This window comes from Oncorhynchus nerka, linkage group LG7, assembly GCF_034236695.1.
Source record: "Oncorhynchus nerka isolate Pitt River linkage group LG7, Oner_Uvic_2.0, whole genome shotgun sequence".
NCBI classification, from domain to species: domain Eukaryota; kingdom Metazoa; phylum Chordata; class Actinopteri; order Salmoniformes; family Salmonidae; genus Oncorhynchus; species Oncorhynchus nerka.
In genome coordinates this window covers 19967044-19983955 of record NC_088402.1, presented here as the reverse complement: position 1 = coordinate 19983955, position 16912 = coordinate 19967044, and the positions used below count along the sequence as shown (strand labels likewise).

Here is a 16912-nt window from a genome sequence, read left to right as displayed (position 1 = left end):
TCAAACCAAGAGCATCACAATGGAAAGATGAGTGATGCAGCACTTGACTCTTACTAACATCATACAACATTCATATTGTGGATTAAAATGGATGTGGAGAGTGTCACACAGTCCAATAATTACTGGACCATTAAAACGTAGGTTAAGTGTTGTGCTGGCAGAAAAGCTACGTTTCAAATCAATGGCTCTAACAAAAAGTGGTATTTAAACGGATGTTAAACCCAAGCCGTGGACACAAAGTGGTCTTTATAGTAAAACAAAACATTGGAAAATATGGATTTATATTAAAACAGTAACTGACCAGCTGTTTTATGCCCAAAGAGATGGAAAATGTACATAAATAAAGAGTATGTCAACGGGTACGTGAACTGAACCACCTTTAATGTTTAGATAACTCTTACATTATATGAATCAATACAGATCATTAGAACAATGAAAACATCCAAAGGGGGACATTTTCAAACACTTTACTCAAGTCAAGCTTTTTTGGAAAAAAAGGAGCGAGTTTAGTTATAAACATCCTCCATCGTAAGTGTGAAGTTTTAACATTCAGAACATCAAAGTCCATCCATATCTAATGCCAGCAGCGGTGTCCACTAGCCAGCTACTACGACGTCTCCATCTTGGAACCATGTTTCTCCAGCTCCGCTCTACGGAGAGAGAAAAAAAGGACCAGTCAATTGAGATGATTACAAAGCGTGCGTTCCAAGTGGCACCTTTTTCCTTATCTCTAGTGCACTACTTTTTACCAGAGCCCTATGGGAAGAGTGGGTACTGTAGTCTTAAGTTGTGCACTATATAGGGAATAGTGTTCCATTTGAGACACATCCAAGCAGTCCAATGGTTAAAGCACAAGTGTCCTTCTATGTTGATTGAGAAAAGCATTATGAAATCCAACTGAAGAAATATAATGCAGACAGCTACAGATTTATAAGGAAGTAGATCTACTTGTACAAGGCTAAATGCTTAAAACATAAATCATACCCCATGTCTTCTATAAATGTCTTAATAGCAGCCATCAAAGGTTTGAATGCCCTATTGTCTGAAGGACACTAAAAAAAAATGTGTACAGACTGGCCACTTCAAGTCAATACACTAGTTGATTATTCAACAAGCGTAGCCTACGCATGCAAATGCATAGAATACATATTACTGACAATAAAGCACACATTGTAGACTGTCCGTATCATTCAAAGCCTGCATAATAATTTACAAATGACATGCAATAATGCTGACTAATGTCTCCCCAGGTAAGAAAAGAGACACAACCCAGATGAACGGCTGAAAGCAGTGGGTACAAACAGTACCCAGACAACAGAAAGCCCCACCCACAAAAAAGACTTCCAGGATTATGGTGCATTCGGATGTGTCTCGGGATCTCTTAGCTCTCAGTTGGTGAACTCGGAAAGACGTCGGACAACTCTGCAAACATTGCTAATCGCCTAATCGTTCAGTTGGCTTGCTTACTTTGCTCAATAAGTCAAACAAAATATTGTATGTAAACTAACAGGGCTACATTATGAAGGTTGTAAATGGCTTTGTTTTATCATCTTTTGGTTGGAAAGGTGAAAGGTCAGTTGATGAAACTACAAAACTCGTAAACTCAGGTACCCTACTTGGAACACAGACTTAGGAGGGTAATTCTAGTGGTCATTTCTGACTTTGAAACTCTGGTCTCTACGATAACATTCGAAACACCACTATTCGATGAGGATTTTTTTGTTGATGAGGATTCCATCAACTCAATGGTCAATGCTTTATGTCCGCACTAAACCATATGATCACCGCTGTGGGAGAAATGAAAAGCATTTATTGAGCATTAAAAAAAAACTAGGCCAATATGTGTGGCCATAAGACCATTTTTAAGAAAGCTGCATAGTGCCTATTGCTTGAATCTCCTAATAACTGACATGTTATCTGTGCTTGTTATTATTGCCAACTAGTACACTCAAGGGGAGTCTAAAGCCTGATTAAATTTGCTGTGCCTAAACATTCAGCATGACAATTTTGACTGTTTTAGTTACCATTTAGCCATTTCCCCTTTGTCAAATCTTATAGCCCTACTCAAAGATCAAAGCATCACATCCCTTTAACTGAGGGCTTCATCTTATTTCTAGGGGCGTGAAGCTGAGTGGGGCACAATGATTTGTCATAAGTAAAAGGTGATAGGTGTAGCTAGCTGGCTACGAGCGCTTCGCCCACGGCTGGCCATGTGATCTACAATTCCAACGGCGTTGTTAGAAAGGTCAATAATCATTGCTGGCTAAATGGTTTTCGAAATATATGTCCCTTATCTTTCAAAACAGCAAGAAAGAATGTTTCCAATAAAATAAATACTGCTAGCTAACGTTACAGTAAGTTTTGAACAGATCCATACTGTGTGCCTCCAGTTGAAGAACTACACTTTCTCCCCAGTTAGCTTACACGCAGGTCTTCAAAGCACGCTAGATAGCTAATTAGCACAGGTGACTGCCTCAGTCTTCCGTAAATAAACCATGTGACATGGAGAGATGGCCATGTGAGAACACTAACCCTATAAAGTAGGGTGTCCAATCAAAAATGCAACTTTTGAATAATGGGTAGAATTATACGTTAATTGTGTAGATCAGGGTTGTCCAACCCTGTCCTGGAGAGCTACCATCCTGTAGGTTCTCACTCCAACCCTGTTCCTGGAGAGCTACTATCCTGTAGGTTCTCACTCCAACCCTGTTCCTGGAGAGCTACCATCCTGTAGGTTCTCACTCCAACCCTGTTCCTGGAGAGCTACCATCTTGTAGGTTCTCACTCCAACCCTGTTCCTGGAGAGCTACCATCTTGTAGGTTCTCACTCCAACCCTGTTCCTGGAGAGCTACCATCCTGTAGGGTTCTCACTCCAACCCTGTTCCTGGAGAGCTACCATCTTGTAGGTTCTCACTCCAACCCTGTTCCTGGAGAGCTACCATCCTGTAGGTTCTCACTCCAACCCTGTTCCTGGAGAGCTACCATCCTGTAGGTTCTCACTCCAACCCTGTTCCTGGAGAGCTACCATCTTGTAGGTTCTCACTCCAACCCTGTTCCTGGAGAGCTACCATCCTGTAGGTTCTCACTCCAACCCTGTTCCTGGAGAGCTACCATCCTGTAGGTTCTCACTCCAACCCTGTTCCTGGAGAGCTACCATCCTGTAGGTTCTCACTCCAACCCTGTTCCTGGAGAGCTACCATCCTGTAGGTTCTCACTCCAACCCTGTTCCTGGAGAGCTACCATCCTGTAGGTTCTCACTCCAACCCTGTTCCTGGAGAGCTACCATCTTGTAGGTTCTCACTCCAACCCTGTTCCTGGAGAGCTACCATCCTGTAGGTTCTCACTCCAACCCTGTTCCTGGAGAGCTACCATCCTGTAGGTTCTCACTCCAACCCTGTTCCTGGAGAGCTACCATCCTGTAGGTTCTCACTCCAACCCTGTTCCTGGAGAGCTACCATCCTGTAGGTTCTCACTCCAACCCTGTTCCTGGAGAGCTACCATCCTGTAGGTTCTCACTCCAACCCTGTTCCTGGAGAGCTACCATCCTGTAGGTTCTCACTCCAACCCTGTTCCTGGAGAGCTACCATCCTGTAGGTTCTCACTCCAACCCTGTTCCTGGAGAGCTACCATCTTGTAGGTTCTCACTCCAACCCTGTTCCTGGAGAGCTACCATCCTGTAGGTTCTCACTCCAACCCTGTTCCTGGAGAGCTACCATCCTGTAGGTTCTCACTCCAACCCTGTTCCTGGAGAGCTACCATCTTGTAGGTTCTCACTCCAACCCTGTTCCTGGAGAGCTACCATCCTGTAGGTTCTCACTCCAACCCTGTTCCTGGAGAGCTACCATCCTGTAGGTTCTCACTCCAACCCGGTTCCTGGAGAGCTACCATCCTGTAGGTTCTCACTCCAACCCGGTTCCTGGAGAGCTACCATCCTGTAGGTTCTCACTCCAACCCGGTTCCTGGAGAGCTACCATCCTGTAGGTTCTCACTCCAACCCGGTTCCTGGAGAGCTACCATCTTGTAGGTTTTCATTAGCACCCTGTTCCTGGAGAGCTACCATCTTGTAGGTTTTCATTAGCACCCTGTTCCTGTAGGTTTTCACTCCAACCCTCATCTAGCGAAACTTATTATAATAATTAGCCGCTTGAAAAGCTGAATCAGGTTGGTTACAACTGGGGTCAGAGTGAAAACCTACAGGAGGGTAAGCTCTCCAGGAACAGGGTTTGACAGCCCTGGTGTAGATAATCCTCAAAGAAAACCAACCATCCAAACCTCATGTCTCTAGCATAATCTGTTCAAGAAAAACACAACTTTTTACCCTTGTAGGATAGTAAAAATTAGAGCAAAAATCCATAGAGGCCAGAGAAGATTAAAAAAAGTGGTCATAAAAAAATCAGGAAGATAGCATCGTGTCTGCTAAGCTGACTGCTGTGGGAGAATGAAAGGCTACCTGACAGGCTTATCATTGAACTCATCTCAAATGTAGAGGATATAAAATAATAGAGGTAAGATAGATTTTGAGACATGACATGTAGTATGTTCATATTTTAGTACACGCTGTTCATATCAATGCAAAGTTACTGTTCTTTTTTAAAGATAAAAAACAAGCATCTCTATGAACTGTCAAGGGAGCACTGAGTGTACCCACAAGCTTTTTATTTTCAAAGCCTTTTACATTCAATTCAGATCGTGTCATGCAAATGTAGCTATTTTCACCAGCAGAAGCAACTTGGAAGCCATGACTACAAATCCTCAAAAGTTGCTGGGATAAAGCTGCCGCTCTGTCAGAGCTCGGTGTTTATTATCAGATGTATTAGGTTAGAAATCCGACTTTTTGGATATGATGTTAATGATATGTTAGAGAAAGACCCCACTGAATGATTCAGGACATTAAAAATTATATTGGTGTAAATTTAACTTGATTTTTTAATTATCATTTAGGATAAGGATTTAAACACTGTTTCCCATAATTGTTCAATGAACCATAAACAATTAAATGAACATGCACCTGTGGAACATTCGTTAAGACACTAACAGCTTACAGACGGTAGGCAATTAAGGTCACAGTTTTGAAAACTTAGGACACTAAAGAGGCCTTTCTATGGTCTCTGAAAAACACCAAAAGAAAGATGCCCAGGGTCCCTGCTCATATGCGTGACCGTACCTTAGGCATGCTGCAAGGAGGCATGAGAACTGCAGATGTGGCCAGGGCAATAAATTGCAATGTCCGTACTGTGAGCCGCCTAAGACAGCGCTACAGGGAGACAGGACGGACAGCTGATTGTCCTCGCAGTGGCAGACCACGTTTAACAACACCTGCACAGGATCGGTACATCCGAACATCACACCTGCGGGACAGGTACAGGATGGCGGCAACAAAAACTGCCCGAGTTACAGCAGGAATACACCATCCCTCCATCAGTGCTCAGAATGTCCGTAATAGGCTGAGAGAGGCTGGATTAAGGGCTTGTAGGCCTGTTGTAAAGGCAGGTCCTCACCAGATATCCCCGGCAACAACGTTGCCTATCGGCACAAGCCCACCATCGCTGGACCAGACAGGACTGGCAAAAAGTGCTCTTCACTGGCGAGTCGCGGTTTTGTCGAACCAGGGGTGATGGTCGGATTCTCGTTTATCGTCAAAGGAATGACCGTTACACCGAGGCCTGTACTCTGGAGCAGGATCGAATTGGGGTGATGGGTCCATCATGGTCTGGGGCGGTGTGTAACAGCATCATCGGACTGAGCTTGTCGTCATTGCAGGCAATCTCAACACTGTGCGTTACAGGGAAGACATCCTCCTCCCTCATGTGGTACCCTTCCTGTAGACTCATCCTGACATGACCCTCCAGCATGACAATGCCACCAGCAATACTGCTCATTCTGTGCGTGATTTCCTGCAAGACAGGAATGTCAGTGTCTGCGAAGAGTCCGGATCTAAATCCCATTAAGCACGTCTCGGACCTGTTGGATCGGAGGGCGAGGGCTTGGGCCATTCCCCCCCAGAAATGTCCGGGAACTTGCAAGTGCCTTGGTGGAAGAGTGGGGTAACATCTCACAGCAAGAACTGGCAAATCTGGTGCAGTCCATGAGGAGGAGATGCACTGCAGTACTTAATGCAGCTGGTGGCCACACCAGATACTGACTGTTACTTTTGATTTTGACACTCTCTTTGTTCAGAAACACATAATTCCATTTCTGTTAGTCACATGTCTGTGGAACTTGTTCAGTTTGTCTCAGTTGTTGAATCTTATGTTCACACAAATATTTACACATGTTAATTAAGTTTGCTGAAAATAAAAGCAGTTGGCAGTGAGAGGACATTTCTTTTTTTGCTGAGTTTATGTTCCTTATGTTTCCAAAACCCTGCCGCAAGCGTTGCGCGTCAACATTTAGTGTAAGCATTGGGGCGATTTGTCTCCTGTGAAGAAGATACAGTGAAAAAATCTGTTGATGTCCCCTTGAGCAAGGCGCTTAACCCTAATTGCTCCTGTAAATCGCTCTGGATTAAAGCTTTTGCTAAATAATAATACAAATGTAAATATATGAATGGTGTGGCTGGCTACCGGAGTTGATTAGAGAAGTCATCCTCTACGTTGTCATCATCCCAGTTGTCTTCCCACACGTGGGCATCTTCATCCTCATCCAGACCCGTCCAATCTGAACACAGAGAAATACAATGAAGAATACAATGAAGAGAAATTATGAAACACCGTTAGCTAGCTAACAAGTAACTCTACAGGGCCGTCCACATTAAGGACGATAACTAGAATAAAAAATCAATTATTCTAATTCAAGTGAACATGAGCGTTCACAAGTGCAATGATAACTACAAAAATAGTGGAGAACGATAACGAGAGCCATCGTTTGGATCACTTTCAGAGTGATATTTTCCCTATCCCTCCAACGAGAAAACATTGATAACCACTTCAATAAAACGTGAAGGCAGAGAGTACAGTGAACTTGCCTAAATAACTGTGCATATGTGAGCATATTGGTGGCCACATTAATTATAGGATGACTTTGGAGAATGATGTCGACAAACAGCGCATGAGAATGACATATTTTCCAATGGTAGGCCCTAGAGGTCGACCTATTAATCGGTATGGCCGATTAATTAGGGCCGATTTCAAGTTTTCATAAGAAATCGGTATATTTGGAAGCCGATTGGCCGATAAATATATATATTTTTTACACCTTTACTTAACTTGGCAAGTCAGTTAAGAACACGTTCTTATTTTCAATGACAGCCTAGGAACGGTGGGTTAACTGCCTTGTTCAGGGGCAGAACGACAGATTTTTACCTTGTCAGCTCGGGGATTCAATCTTGCAACCTTACAGTTAACTAGTCCAACACTCTAACCACCCGCCTCACGAGGAGCCTGCCTGTTATGTGAATGTAGTAAGAAGCAAAGGTAAATTGCTAGCTAGCATTAAACTTATCTTTAAAAAAAAACAATCAATCATAATCACTAGTTAACTACACATGGTTGATGATATTACTAGTTTATCTAGCGTGTCCTGCGTTGCATATAATCGATGCGGTGCGCATTCACGAAAAAGGACTGTCGTTGCTCCAATGTGTACCTAACATAAACATCAATAGTTTCCGGATTCGACCATATTAATTTTTTTAATTAATTTTTTATTTCACCTTTATTTAACCAGGTAGGCTAGTTGAGAACAAGTTCTCATTTGCAACTGCGACCTGGCCAAGATAAAGCATAGCAGTGTGAACAGACAACACAGAGTTACACATGGAGTAAACAATTAACAAGTCAATAGCACAGTAGGAAAAAAAATGGGCAGTCTATATACAATGTGTGCAAAAGGCATGAGGAGGTAGGCGAATAATACAATTTTGCAGATTAACACTGGGGTGATAAATGATCAGATGGTCATATACAGGTAGAGATATTGGTGTGCAAAAGAGCAGAAAAGTAAATAAATAAATTTTAAAAAACAGTATAAAAACAGTATGGGAATGAGGTAGGTGAAAATGGGTGGGCTATTTACCAATAGACTATGTACAGCTGCAGCGATCGGTTAGCTGCTCGGATAGCTGATGTTTGAAGTTGGTGAGGGAGATAAAAGTCTCCAACTTCAGCGATTTTTTGCAGTTCGTTCCAGTCACAGGCAGCAGAGTACTGGAACGAAAGGCGGCCAAATGAGGTGTTGGCTTTAGGGATGATCAGTGAGATACACCTGCTGGAGCGTGTGCTACGGATGGGTGTTGCCATCGTGACCAGTGAACTGAGATAAGGCGGAGCTTTACCTAGCATGGACTTGTAGATGACCTGGAGCCAGTGGGTCTGGCGACGAATATGTAGCGAGGGCCAGCCGACTAGAGCATACAAGTCGCAGTGGTGGGTGGTATAAGGTGCTTTGGTGACAAAACGGATGGCACTATGATAGACTGCATCCAGTTTGCTGAGTAGAGTGTTGGAAGCCATTTTGTAGATGACATCGCCGAAATCGAGGATCGGTAGGATAGTCAGTTTTACTAGGGTAAGCTTGGCGGCGTGAGTGAAGGAGGCTTTGTTGCGGAATAGAAAGCAGACTCTTGATTTGATTTTCGATTGGAGATGTTTGATGTGAGTCTGGAAGGAGAGTTTGCAGTCTAGCCAGACACCTAGGTACTTATAGATGTCCACATATTCAAGGTCGGAACCATCCAGGGTGGTGATGCTAGTCGGGCATGCGGGTGCAGGCAGCGATCGGTTGAAAAGCATGCATTTGGTTTTACTCGCGTTTAAGAGCAGTTGGAGGCCACGGAAGGAGTGCTGTATGGCATTGAAGCTCGTTTGGAGGTTAGATAGCACAGTGTCCAATGACGGGCCGAAAGTATATAGAATGGTGTCGTCTGCGTAGAGGTGGATTAGGGAATCGCCCGCAGCAAGAGAAACATCATTGATATATACAGAGAAAAGAGTCGGCCCGAGAATTGAACCCTGTGGCACCCCCATAGAGACTGCCAGAGGACCGGACAGCATGCCCTCCGATTTGACACACTGAACTCTGTATGCAAAGTAATTGGTGAACCAGGCAAGGCAGTCATCCGAGAAACCGAGGCTATTGAGTCTGCCGATAAGAATATGATGATTGACAGAGTCGAAAGCCTTGGCGAGGTCGATGAAGACGGCTGCACAGTACTGTCTTTTATCGATGGCGGTTATGATATCGTTTAGTACCTTGAGCGTGGCTGAGGTGCACCCGTGACCGGCTCGGAAACCAGATTGCACAGCGGAGAAGGTACGGTGGGATTCGAGATGGTCAGTGACCTGTTTGTTGAGTTGGCTTTCGAAGACCTTAGATAGGCAGGGCAGGATGGATATAGGTCTATAGCAGTTTGGGTCCAGGGTGTCTCCCCCTTTGAAGAGGGGGATGACTGCGGCAGCTTTCAATCCTTGGGGATCTCAGACGATATGAAAGAGAGGTTGAACAGGCTGGTAATAGGGGTTGCGACAATGGCGGCAGATAGTTTCAGAAATAGAGGGTCCAGATTGTCAAGCCCAGCTGATTTGTACGGGTCTAGGTTTTGCAGCTCTTTCAGAACATCTGCTATCTGGATTTGGGTAAAGGAGAACCTGGAGAGGCTTGGGCGAGGAGCTGCGGGGGGGCGGAGCTGTTGGCCGAGGTTGGAGTAGCCAGGCGGAAGGCATGGCCAGCCGTTGAGAAGTGCTTATTGAAGCTTTCGATAATCGTGGATTTATCGGTGGAGACCGTGTTACCTAGCCTCAGTGCAGTGGGCAGCTGGGAGGAGGTGCTCTTGTTCTCCATGGACTTCACAGTGTCCCAGAACTTTTTGGAGTTGGAGCTACAGGATGCAAACTTCTGCCTGAAGAAGCTGGCCTTAGCTTTCCCTGACTGACTGCGTGTATTGGTTCCTGACTTCCCTGAACAGTTGCATATCACAGGGGCTATTCGATGCTATTGCAGTCCGCCACAGGATGTTTTTGTGCTGGTCGAGGGCAGTCAGGTCTGGAGTGAACCAAGGGCTGTATCTGTTCTTGGTTCTGCATTTTTGAACGGAGCATGCTTATCTAAAATGGTGAGGAAGTTACTTTTAAAGAATGACCAGGCATCCTCAACTGACGGGATGAGGTCAATGTCCTTCCAGGATACCCGGGCCAGGTCGATTAGAAAGGCCTGCTCACAGAAGTGTTTTAGGGAGCGTTTGACAGTGATGAGGGGTGGTCGTTTGACTGCGGCTCCGTGGCGGATACAGGCAATGAGGCAGTGATCGCTGAGATCCTGGTTGAAGACAGCGGAGGTGTATTTGGAGGGCCAGTTGGTCAGGATGACGTCTATGAGGGTGCCCTTGTTTACAGAGTTAGGGTTGTACCTGGTGGGTTCCTTGATGATTTGAGTGAGATTGAGGGCATCTAGCTTACATTGTAGGACTGCCGGGGTGTTAAGCATATCCCAGTTTAGGTCACCTAACAGAACAAACTCTGAAGCTAGATGGGGGCGATCAATTCACAAATGGTGTCAGGGCACAGCTGGGAGCTGAGGGTGGCCGGTAGCAGGCGGCAACAGTGAGAGACTTATTTCTGGAGAGGGTAATTTTCAAAATTAGTAGTTCGAACTGTTTGGGTATGGACCTGGAAAGTATGACATTACTTTGCAGGCTATCTCTGCAGTAGACTGCAACTCCGCCCCCTTTGGTAGTTCTATCTTGACGGAAGATGTTATAGTTGGGTATGGAAATCTCTGAATTTTTGGTGGCCTTCCTGAGCCAGGATTCAGACACGGCAAGGACATCAGGGTTAGCAGAGTGTGCTAAAGCAGTGAGTAAAACAAACTTAGGGAGGAGGCTTCTGATGTTGACATGCATAAAACCAAGGCTTTTTCGATCACAGAAGTCAACAAATGAGGGTACCTGGGGACATGCAGGGCCTGGGTTTACCTCCACATCACCCGCGGAACAGAGAAGGAGTAGTATGAGGGTGCGGCTAAAGGCTATCAAAACTGGTCGCCTAGAGCGTTGGGGGCAGAGGATAAGAGGAGCAGGTTTCTGGGCATGGTAGAATATATTCAGGGCATAATGCGCAGACAGGGGTATGGTGGGGTGCGGGTACAGCGGAGGTAAGCCCAGGCACTGGGTGATGATGAGACCGGTTGTATCTCTGGACATGCTGGTTGTAATGGGTGAGGTCACCGCATGTGTGGGAGGTGGGACAAAGGAGGTAACAGGGGTATGCAGAGTGGGTCTAGGGGCTCCATTGTGAACTAAAACAATTATAACTAACCTGAACAACAGTATACAAGGCATATTGACATCTGAGAGAGACATACAGCGAGGCATACAGTAATCACAGGTGTTGAATTTGGAAAGCTAGCTAAAAACAGTAGGCGAGGCTAATCCGCTAGCACAACAAACAGCAGGTAAAATGGCGTTGACTAGGCAACGGGGCCGACAGGTAAGACAAACAAGCAGAAAGGAGTACCGTGATTAATGGACAGTCCAGCGTGCGTCAGCTATGTAGCCAAGAGATCAGTGTCCAGGGGGCAGCGGTGGATGGGCAGGGGGGCTGGGCTGGCGAGTGTTATCCAGGTTTTTTTTTAAACTAACAATGACTAACTGGTTAGCGTCTGGAGGTTCTTGAGTGTGTCATAAAAATAAAAATATGAGTAAAAGTAATAGCGATTCCGTATCACATTGGGTGAGGCAGGTTTCCGGAAGGTATAAACAAATTAAAAATCAAAAAGAGATAGAAAGTAAATGGGGTCAGAGAGTGATTGGGACGCGGTGGTTCAGACGGTTAGCAGTCCTGTGCTAACAAGCTAACAGTTCGTAGGCCCGAGCTAGACAAGGTAGCAATTAGCGGACCGGAGCTTGACAAGCTAGCCGTTAGCAGGCCGAATTAGCAAGCAGGGAGATAGCGAGGGCTAGAGAGTTAACCTTTGGGGGACGTCGCGATGGGGTGAGTCCGTTTATTCCTCTTCATGCGGTGAGCTGGAGATACAGCGATTCAGAAAGCTTGCGGGCTTTGGCCAGCAGATGGATCTTTGGCGATGTCGCAGCGGAAAGGCCTGTTGAAACCCCCTCGGACGATTATGTCGGCGGACCAGTCGTGATGGATCGGCGGGGCTCCGTGTCGGCAGTAGAGGGTCAGTAGAGGGTCCAGGCCAATTGGCAAATTAGGTATTTTTGGACCTCTTCGGCTAGTCGGGAGATGGGCTTAGCTCGAGGCTAGCTCCAGGCTAACTGGTGCTTGCTCTGGGACAGAGACGTTAGCCAGGAGTAGCCACTCGGATTGCAGCTAGCTATTTACGATGATCCGGTATAAAGGTTCAGAGCTTGCGGTAGGAATCCGGAGATGTGGTAGAGAAAAAGCAGTCTGATATGCTTTGGGTAGATGTCGCGCTGGTGTCCTAGTTAGCGTTGAAGACCGCTAGCAGTGGCTAGCTAGTAGCTAGTTAGCGGCTAGCTTCTGATGAGGGTTCCGATTCTAAAGTATAGAAAAAGCAGATCCGTACCACATTGGGTGATGCGGGTTGCAGGAGAGTATATTCAGCCTGTAGTTGGAAAGTGAGATTAAAGTATGTAAAAAAGTACCTCTTTAAGGAATACCTAGGATAGGATAAAGTAATCCTTCTCCCCCTCCCCCCCCCCCTTAAAAGACCTAGATGCACTATTGTAAAGTGGCTGTTCCACTGGATGTCATAAGGTGAAAGCACCAATTTGTAAGTCGCTCTGGATAAGAGCGTCTGCTAAATGACTTAAATGTAATGTAAATGTAATGTAAATGTATGTACGAAATATATACAGAAAAAAAACGAGGAAAAACTATATTTACACTATACAGGACAAGACAAAACACACGTCCGACTGCTACGCCATCTTGGAGAACGAGCTGTTCTCCAAGATGACCTAAGGCTTGTATTTCTGTGTGTTATTATGTTATAATTAAGGCTATGATTTGATAGAGCAATCTGACTGAGCGATGGTAGGCAGCAGCAGGCTCTTAAGCATTCATTCAAACAGCACTTTCGTGAGTTTTGCCAGCAGCTCTTCGCTGTGCTTCAAGCATTGCTCTGTTTATGACTTCAAGCCTATCAACTCCCGAGATTAGGCTGGTGTAACCGATGTGAAATGGCTAGCTAGTTAGCGGGGTGCGTGCTAATAGCGTTTCAAACATCACTCGCTCTGAGACTTGGAGTGGTTGTTCCCCTTGCTCTGCATGGGTAACACTGCTTCGAGGGTGGCTGTGTCGATGTGTTCCTCGTTCGAGCCCAGGTAGGAGCGAGGAGAGGGACGGAAGCTATACTGTTACACTGGCAATACTAAAGTGCCTATAAGAACATCCAATAGTCAAAGGTACATGAAATACAAATCGTATAGAGAGAAATAGTCCTATAATTCCTACAACCTAAAACGTCTTACCTGGGAATATTGAAGTCTCATGTTAAAAGGAACCACCAGCTTTCATATGTTCTCATGTTCTGAGCAAGGAACTTAAACGTTATCTTTTTACATGGCACACACACACTTTTACTTTCTTCTCCAACACTTTTTTTTTGCATTATTTAAACCAAATTGAACATGTTTCATTATTTATTTGAGGTTAAATTGATTTGATTGATGTATTATATTAAGTTAAAATAATTGTTCATTTAGTATTGTTGTAATTGCCATTATTACAAATAAATTAAAAAATAAATAAATAAAATTATATCTGACGATTAATCGGTATCGGATTTTTTTGGTCCTCCAATAATCGGTATCTGCGTTGAAAAATCATAATCGGTAGACCTCTACTCTCTTCCAGCTGTTCTCATGCGCAATATAGGCTATAGGCTAATAGCTAAGCAATACTCCCCGCTATTCCTTTTCACGTGAAATCCCAGAAAAGCTATAGGACATTTATTTGTATACTTATTTTTGTTTAATGCTAGGCATTTGTGGAGTGAAGCAGGCTTGCTCTTGTTAATTGCTGAATATAAAATAGGCCAAATTAACATTCAGGGAAAGTTATATAGTATGAGTATTGGTGTGATTACTTTGGCCAGTGATAACATTGCTGCACTGATGCGTTGCAAAATGTTTCAACGGACAGATGAGCACTGAGGAAAAGAAGATGCAAACGAATTAACAATTTACAAAACACTTCAGCAACGAGGCATGATGTAAATGATACCCGGGATAAACAGGGATTATTGTTGAATTGTTAGATATAAATATGAGTTTATTATTTTTCATTAGGCATACATGTACATTGAAGTATTATTTGCAGTTGTCCCATCCTGAAGCAGTGAATGGTCTGTGTTACCACCTTATTAATAGGCTTGCAATAGGATGCGTTGATCAGTTGACTGACAAGTGTACAGTGGAACGATAAACGGTCTGCTGTTGTGGAGCCCCCCCCCCCCCCCCAACGTTTAGGTTATGTATATTTTATCGTTAAAAGTTATCAAACTTGGTGTGGATGGCCCTTTACTCAACTAGCTACTACTCCAGCTAGCGTAGCTAGCTAGCTACAGTAACTAAGGTTAATTAACGCTAGCTGGCTTTTAGCTACATGCTGCGCGTTGTTGTTTTACATTACAGCTAACGTTAGTTAACTAATGTTTAACTATGTAAAGTTTACACCAGTGCAATCGCTAGTTAGCTAATGTTATAAATTCAATCAGGTGAATAATACAATTCAAAGTAGTAGCTACTAAGCTAGTTAGCTAGTCAGCTGCTGCTGCTAGCACACTAGCTATTTACTTTTACTTCATTCAATGTTGTTAACATAGCTTGCTAAACTAGCTGAGTCACTGTCGGGCCCGGTTTTGTCACTAAAAGTTGTCACTAAATGAGACAATTCAGTAAAAAACGGGTGAACAATAGTAACGTATGGAAATATAATGAATTTACCCTCAGCTGGGAATTCTTCAAACTCATCGTCCTCCTCTAATAATCCCAAATCCACAGTCTGTTTCTTGTCTGACATGTTTGCTATCTTTTCGTTGCGCGTCGCTGTGATGACAGAACGGATTTCCAGTGAGGGTAGTTATGGGATAGTGGTGGTAGTGCGCATTGGCAGAGAGTGTTCCGCAAACACAATGAAGCTGTCCGCGTCACCTACGCTCCACTGACTGAAGCCAGGGTCTTCTTCTTCTTTGACTGAAGCCAGGGTCAGTGCTATCCGGAATCCTTGGGACGTTCCTAACCTTAAACCTTACCCTAAACCCTAACCATTTTACATTTAAACTTCAATGGAGTAGGGACCTCCCAAGGATTCCGGATTCGGACCTTGAAGCCAGCCAGGTATGTTGATGTTGGAATGATTTTGTATTCGTTAAAAAAAAACAAGAAAACAAGACAAAAAAAACGTTAATAATATATATATATGTGTGTTATAATAGGCTACAACTACATAATTGGCTACAACTACATTTAAAATCTTCCATCATAAATCTCTTCATTTATGTCAACACATAATCACACTCAAATCCTTCCTACTTAAAACACAAAACCCTGCACAGTCCTTCAGTCCCACAAAACATACAGAGAAATGATCCAAATTTAAGTCAAGATTTTTCAGTGAGGAACAAATGTGCATTATGATCCTTGTGGCCTGTTTAAATAATGAACCAGCAGCCACAGCTTAGTATGTAGTTTAGATGAGAGCATATCTACCACAAAACCACATGCACCACAATGAAAATTGCCCCTGCAGCTGTCACTATGCTGACAGAGGGTGAACCTCAACATAGGCTCTGCTTACTTGTTCTATTTTCACATTATTTTGTAATCATCCTAAACCCTTAAACATGATGACAATGCCACAGCATTAGAGGGGAGTAGAGGGAGGGAGAACAGAACAAGGAAAAGAAGAAGCCAATACTGTACTACACAATAAATTGGAGGAAATACTTTCATTGTGTTCAATTTGATGTGAGAATTCTTAACGTTTGATGTGAGAATAGTGTATAGGAATTGGGGAACAACAATCGAAACTTGGTAAAGAATAGCTCAGATAATACAGTAGGATGATCACTCCTCTGATCCCAGCTAGGCTATAGAAGCCTGGGGAGATTGTGTAGTAGTGTCTTGCAGAAGCATACCTGAGACTGCAGTTACACTGTGGCGCCTGGAGTCTCCCAGATATTGGACTGAGGGAGGGAAAGAAAGGTAGGGCGGGATGGGGAATAAAGGGTAAGACAGCATGGCTGCTTGGCCAGAGTCAGACTGACTCCCAGACTTTCTTCTCTCTGTGTCGCATCTCTGAGAATGCATGCCTTTCATACACCCCTTCAGGACAGGCTGGCTGGGCCACCAAGTCCTCACCTCACAGAGACAGAGGGGTTTGACTCCAAGCCTGCCTGCCCAGCCAGTCTGGCATTCTGTCTCTGTCACTGCCTGAACCTTTATCACCGCCCAAATCACACTATGGCCCTGAGGGTGTGCATAGAGAGAAAAGTAGCTAGGGAGATTGGAGGGGGATACCTAGTCTGAACCATCATCGCCTAGTCTACCCCCCACCCCCACCTGACTGCCCCCCCCCCCACCACCACCACCTGACTGACCCCCAGCTCCCACCTGACTGATCCCCTTCAGATTAGGGACAGACTAGACCTCTTCTTCCCTGCCAGGGAAAGTGACAACACACAGGAGCATGAAGCTGTCTAGTCAACCTGTCCCGGGGCCCTTTGTCTGACCATCAATCCATCCCCTCCAGTCATTCAGACATTGTACTACTTGCCAGAAATGCTTCACTTCCTAAAGAATAGACCAACTCAAAGATGAACAGGAATAAGAAGATGACAGCCTGGCATGGAAATTCTGCCTTTCTTGTTGCTGCCTAGTCTGCATATTTAATCATTTCTCTTCTTTTTTTTAATCTTGCTCTTTTGTGTGGATAAAATAACAGTTTAGTTGCAATAATTATTCAGTTTAATGTCATCTTTTGTTTTGTTTAG

At 44.4% G+C, this 16912-nt stretch overlaps 1 protein-coding gene across 1 annotated transcript; it reads right to left on the bottom strand.

Annotated features, from left to right (window-relative positions):
• Nucleotides 1-360: 360 nt before the first annotated feature.
• On the bottom strand, nt 361-14993 carry LOC115131311 (26S proteasome complex subunit SEM1-like). Its single transcript, XM_029662912.2, has 3 exons — nt 14865-14993; nt 6565-6658; nt 361-650 (listed from the first exon to the last, which is right to left on the bottom strand). The coding sequence occupies exons 1-3, from the start codon at nt 14938-14940 to the stop codon at nt 608-610; spliced, it is 213 nt and encodes a 70-aa protein (XP_029518772.1). The 5' UTR covers nt 14941-14993; the 3' UTR covers nt 361-607.
• Nucleotides 14994-16912: the final 1919 nt, after the last annotated feature.

What these genes read in the sequence shown, in the direction of transcription:
- LOC115131311 (XM_029662912.2), bottom strand. Translation starts at nt 14,940, where the DNA reads ATGTCAGACAAGAAACAGACTGTGGATTTGGGATTATTAGAGGAGGAC. An exon ending in TGAAGAATTCCCAGCTGAGG is followed by an intron (nt 6,659 to 14,864) that starts GTAAATTCATTA and finishes CTCTGTGTTCAG; the next exon opens with ATTGGACGGGTCTGGATGAG. An exon ending in GACTTCTCTAATCAACTCCG is followed by an intron (nt 651 to 6,564) that starts GTAGCCAGCCAC and finishes CTCTCTCCGTAG; the next exon opens with AGCGGAGCTGGAGAAACATG.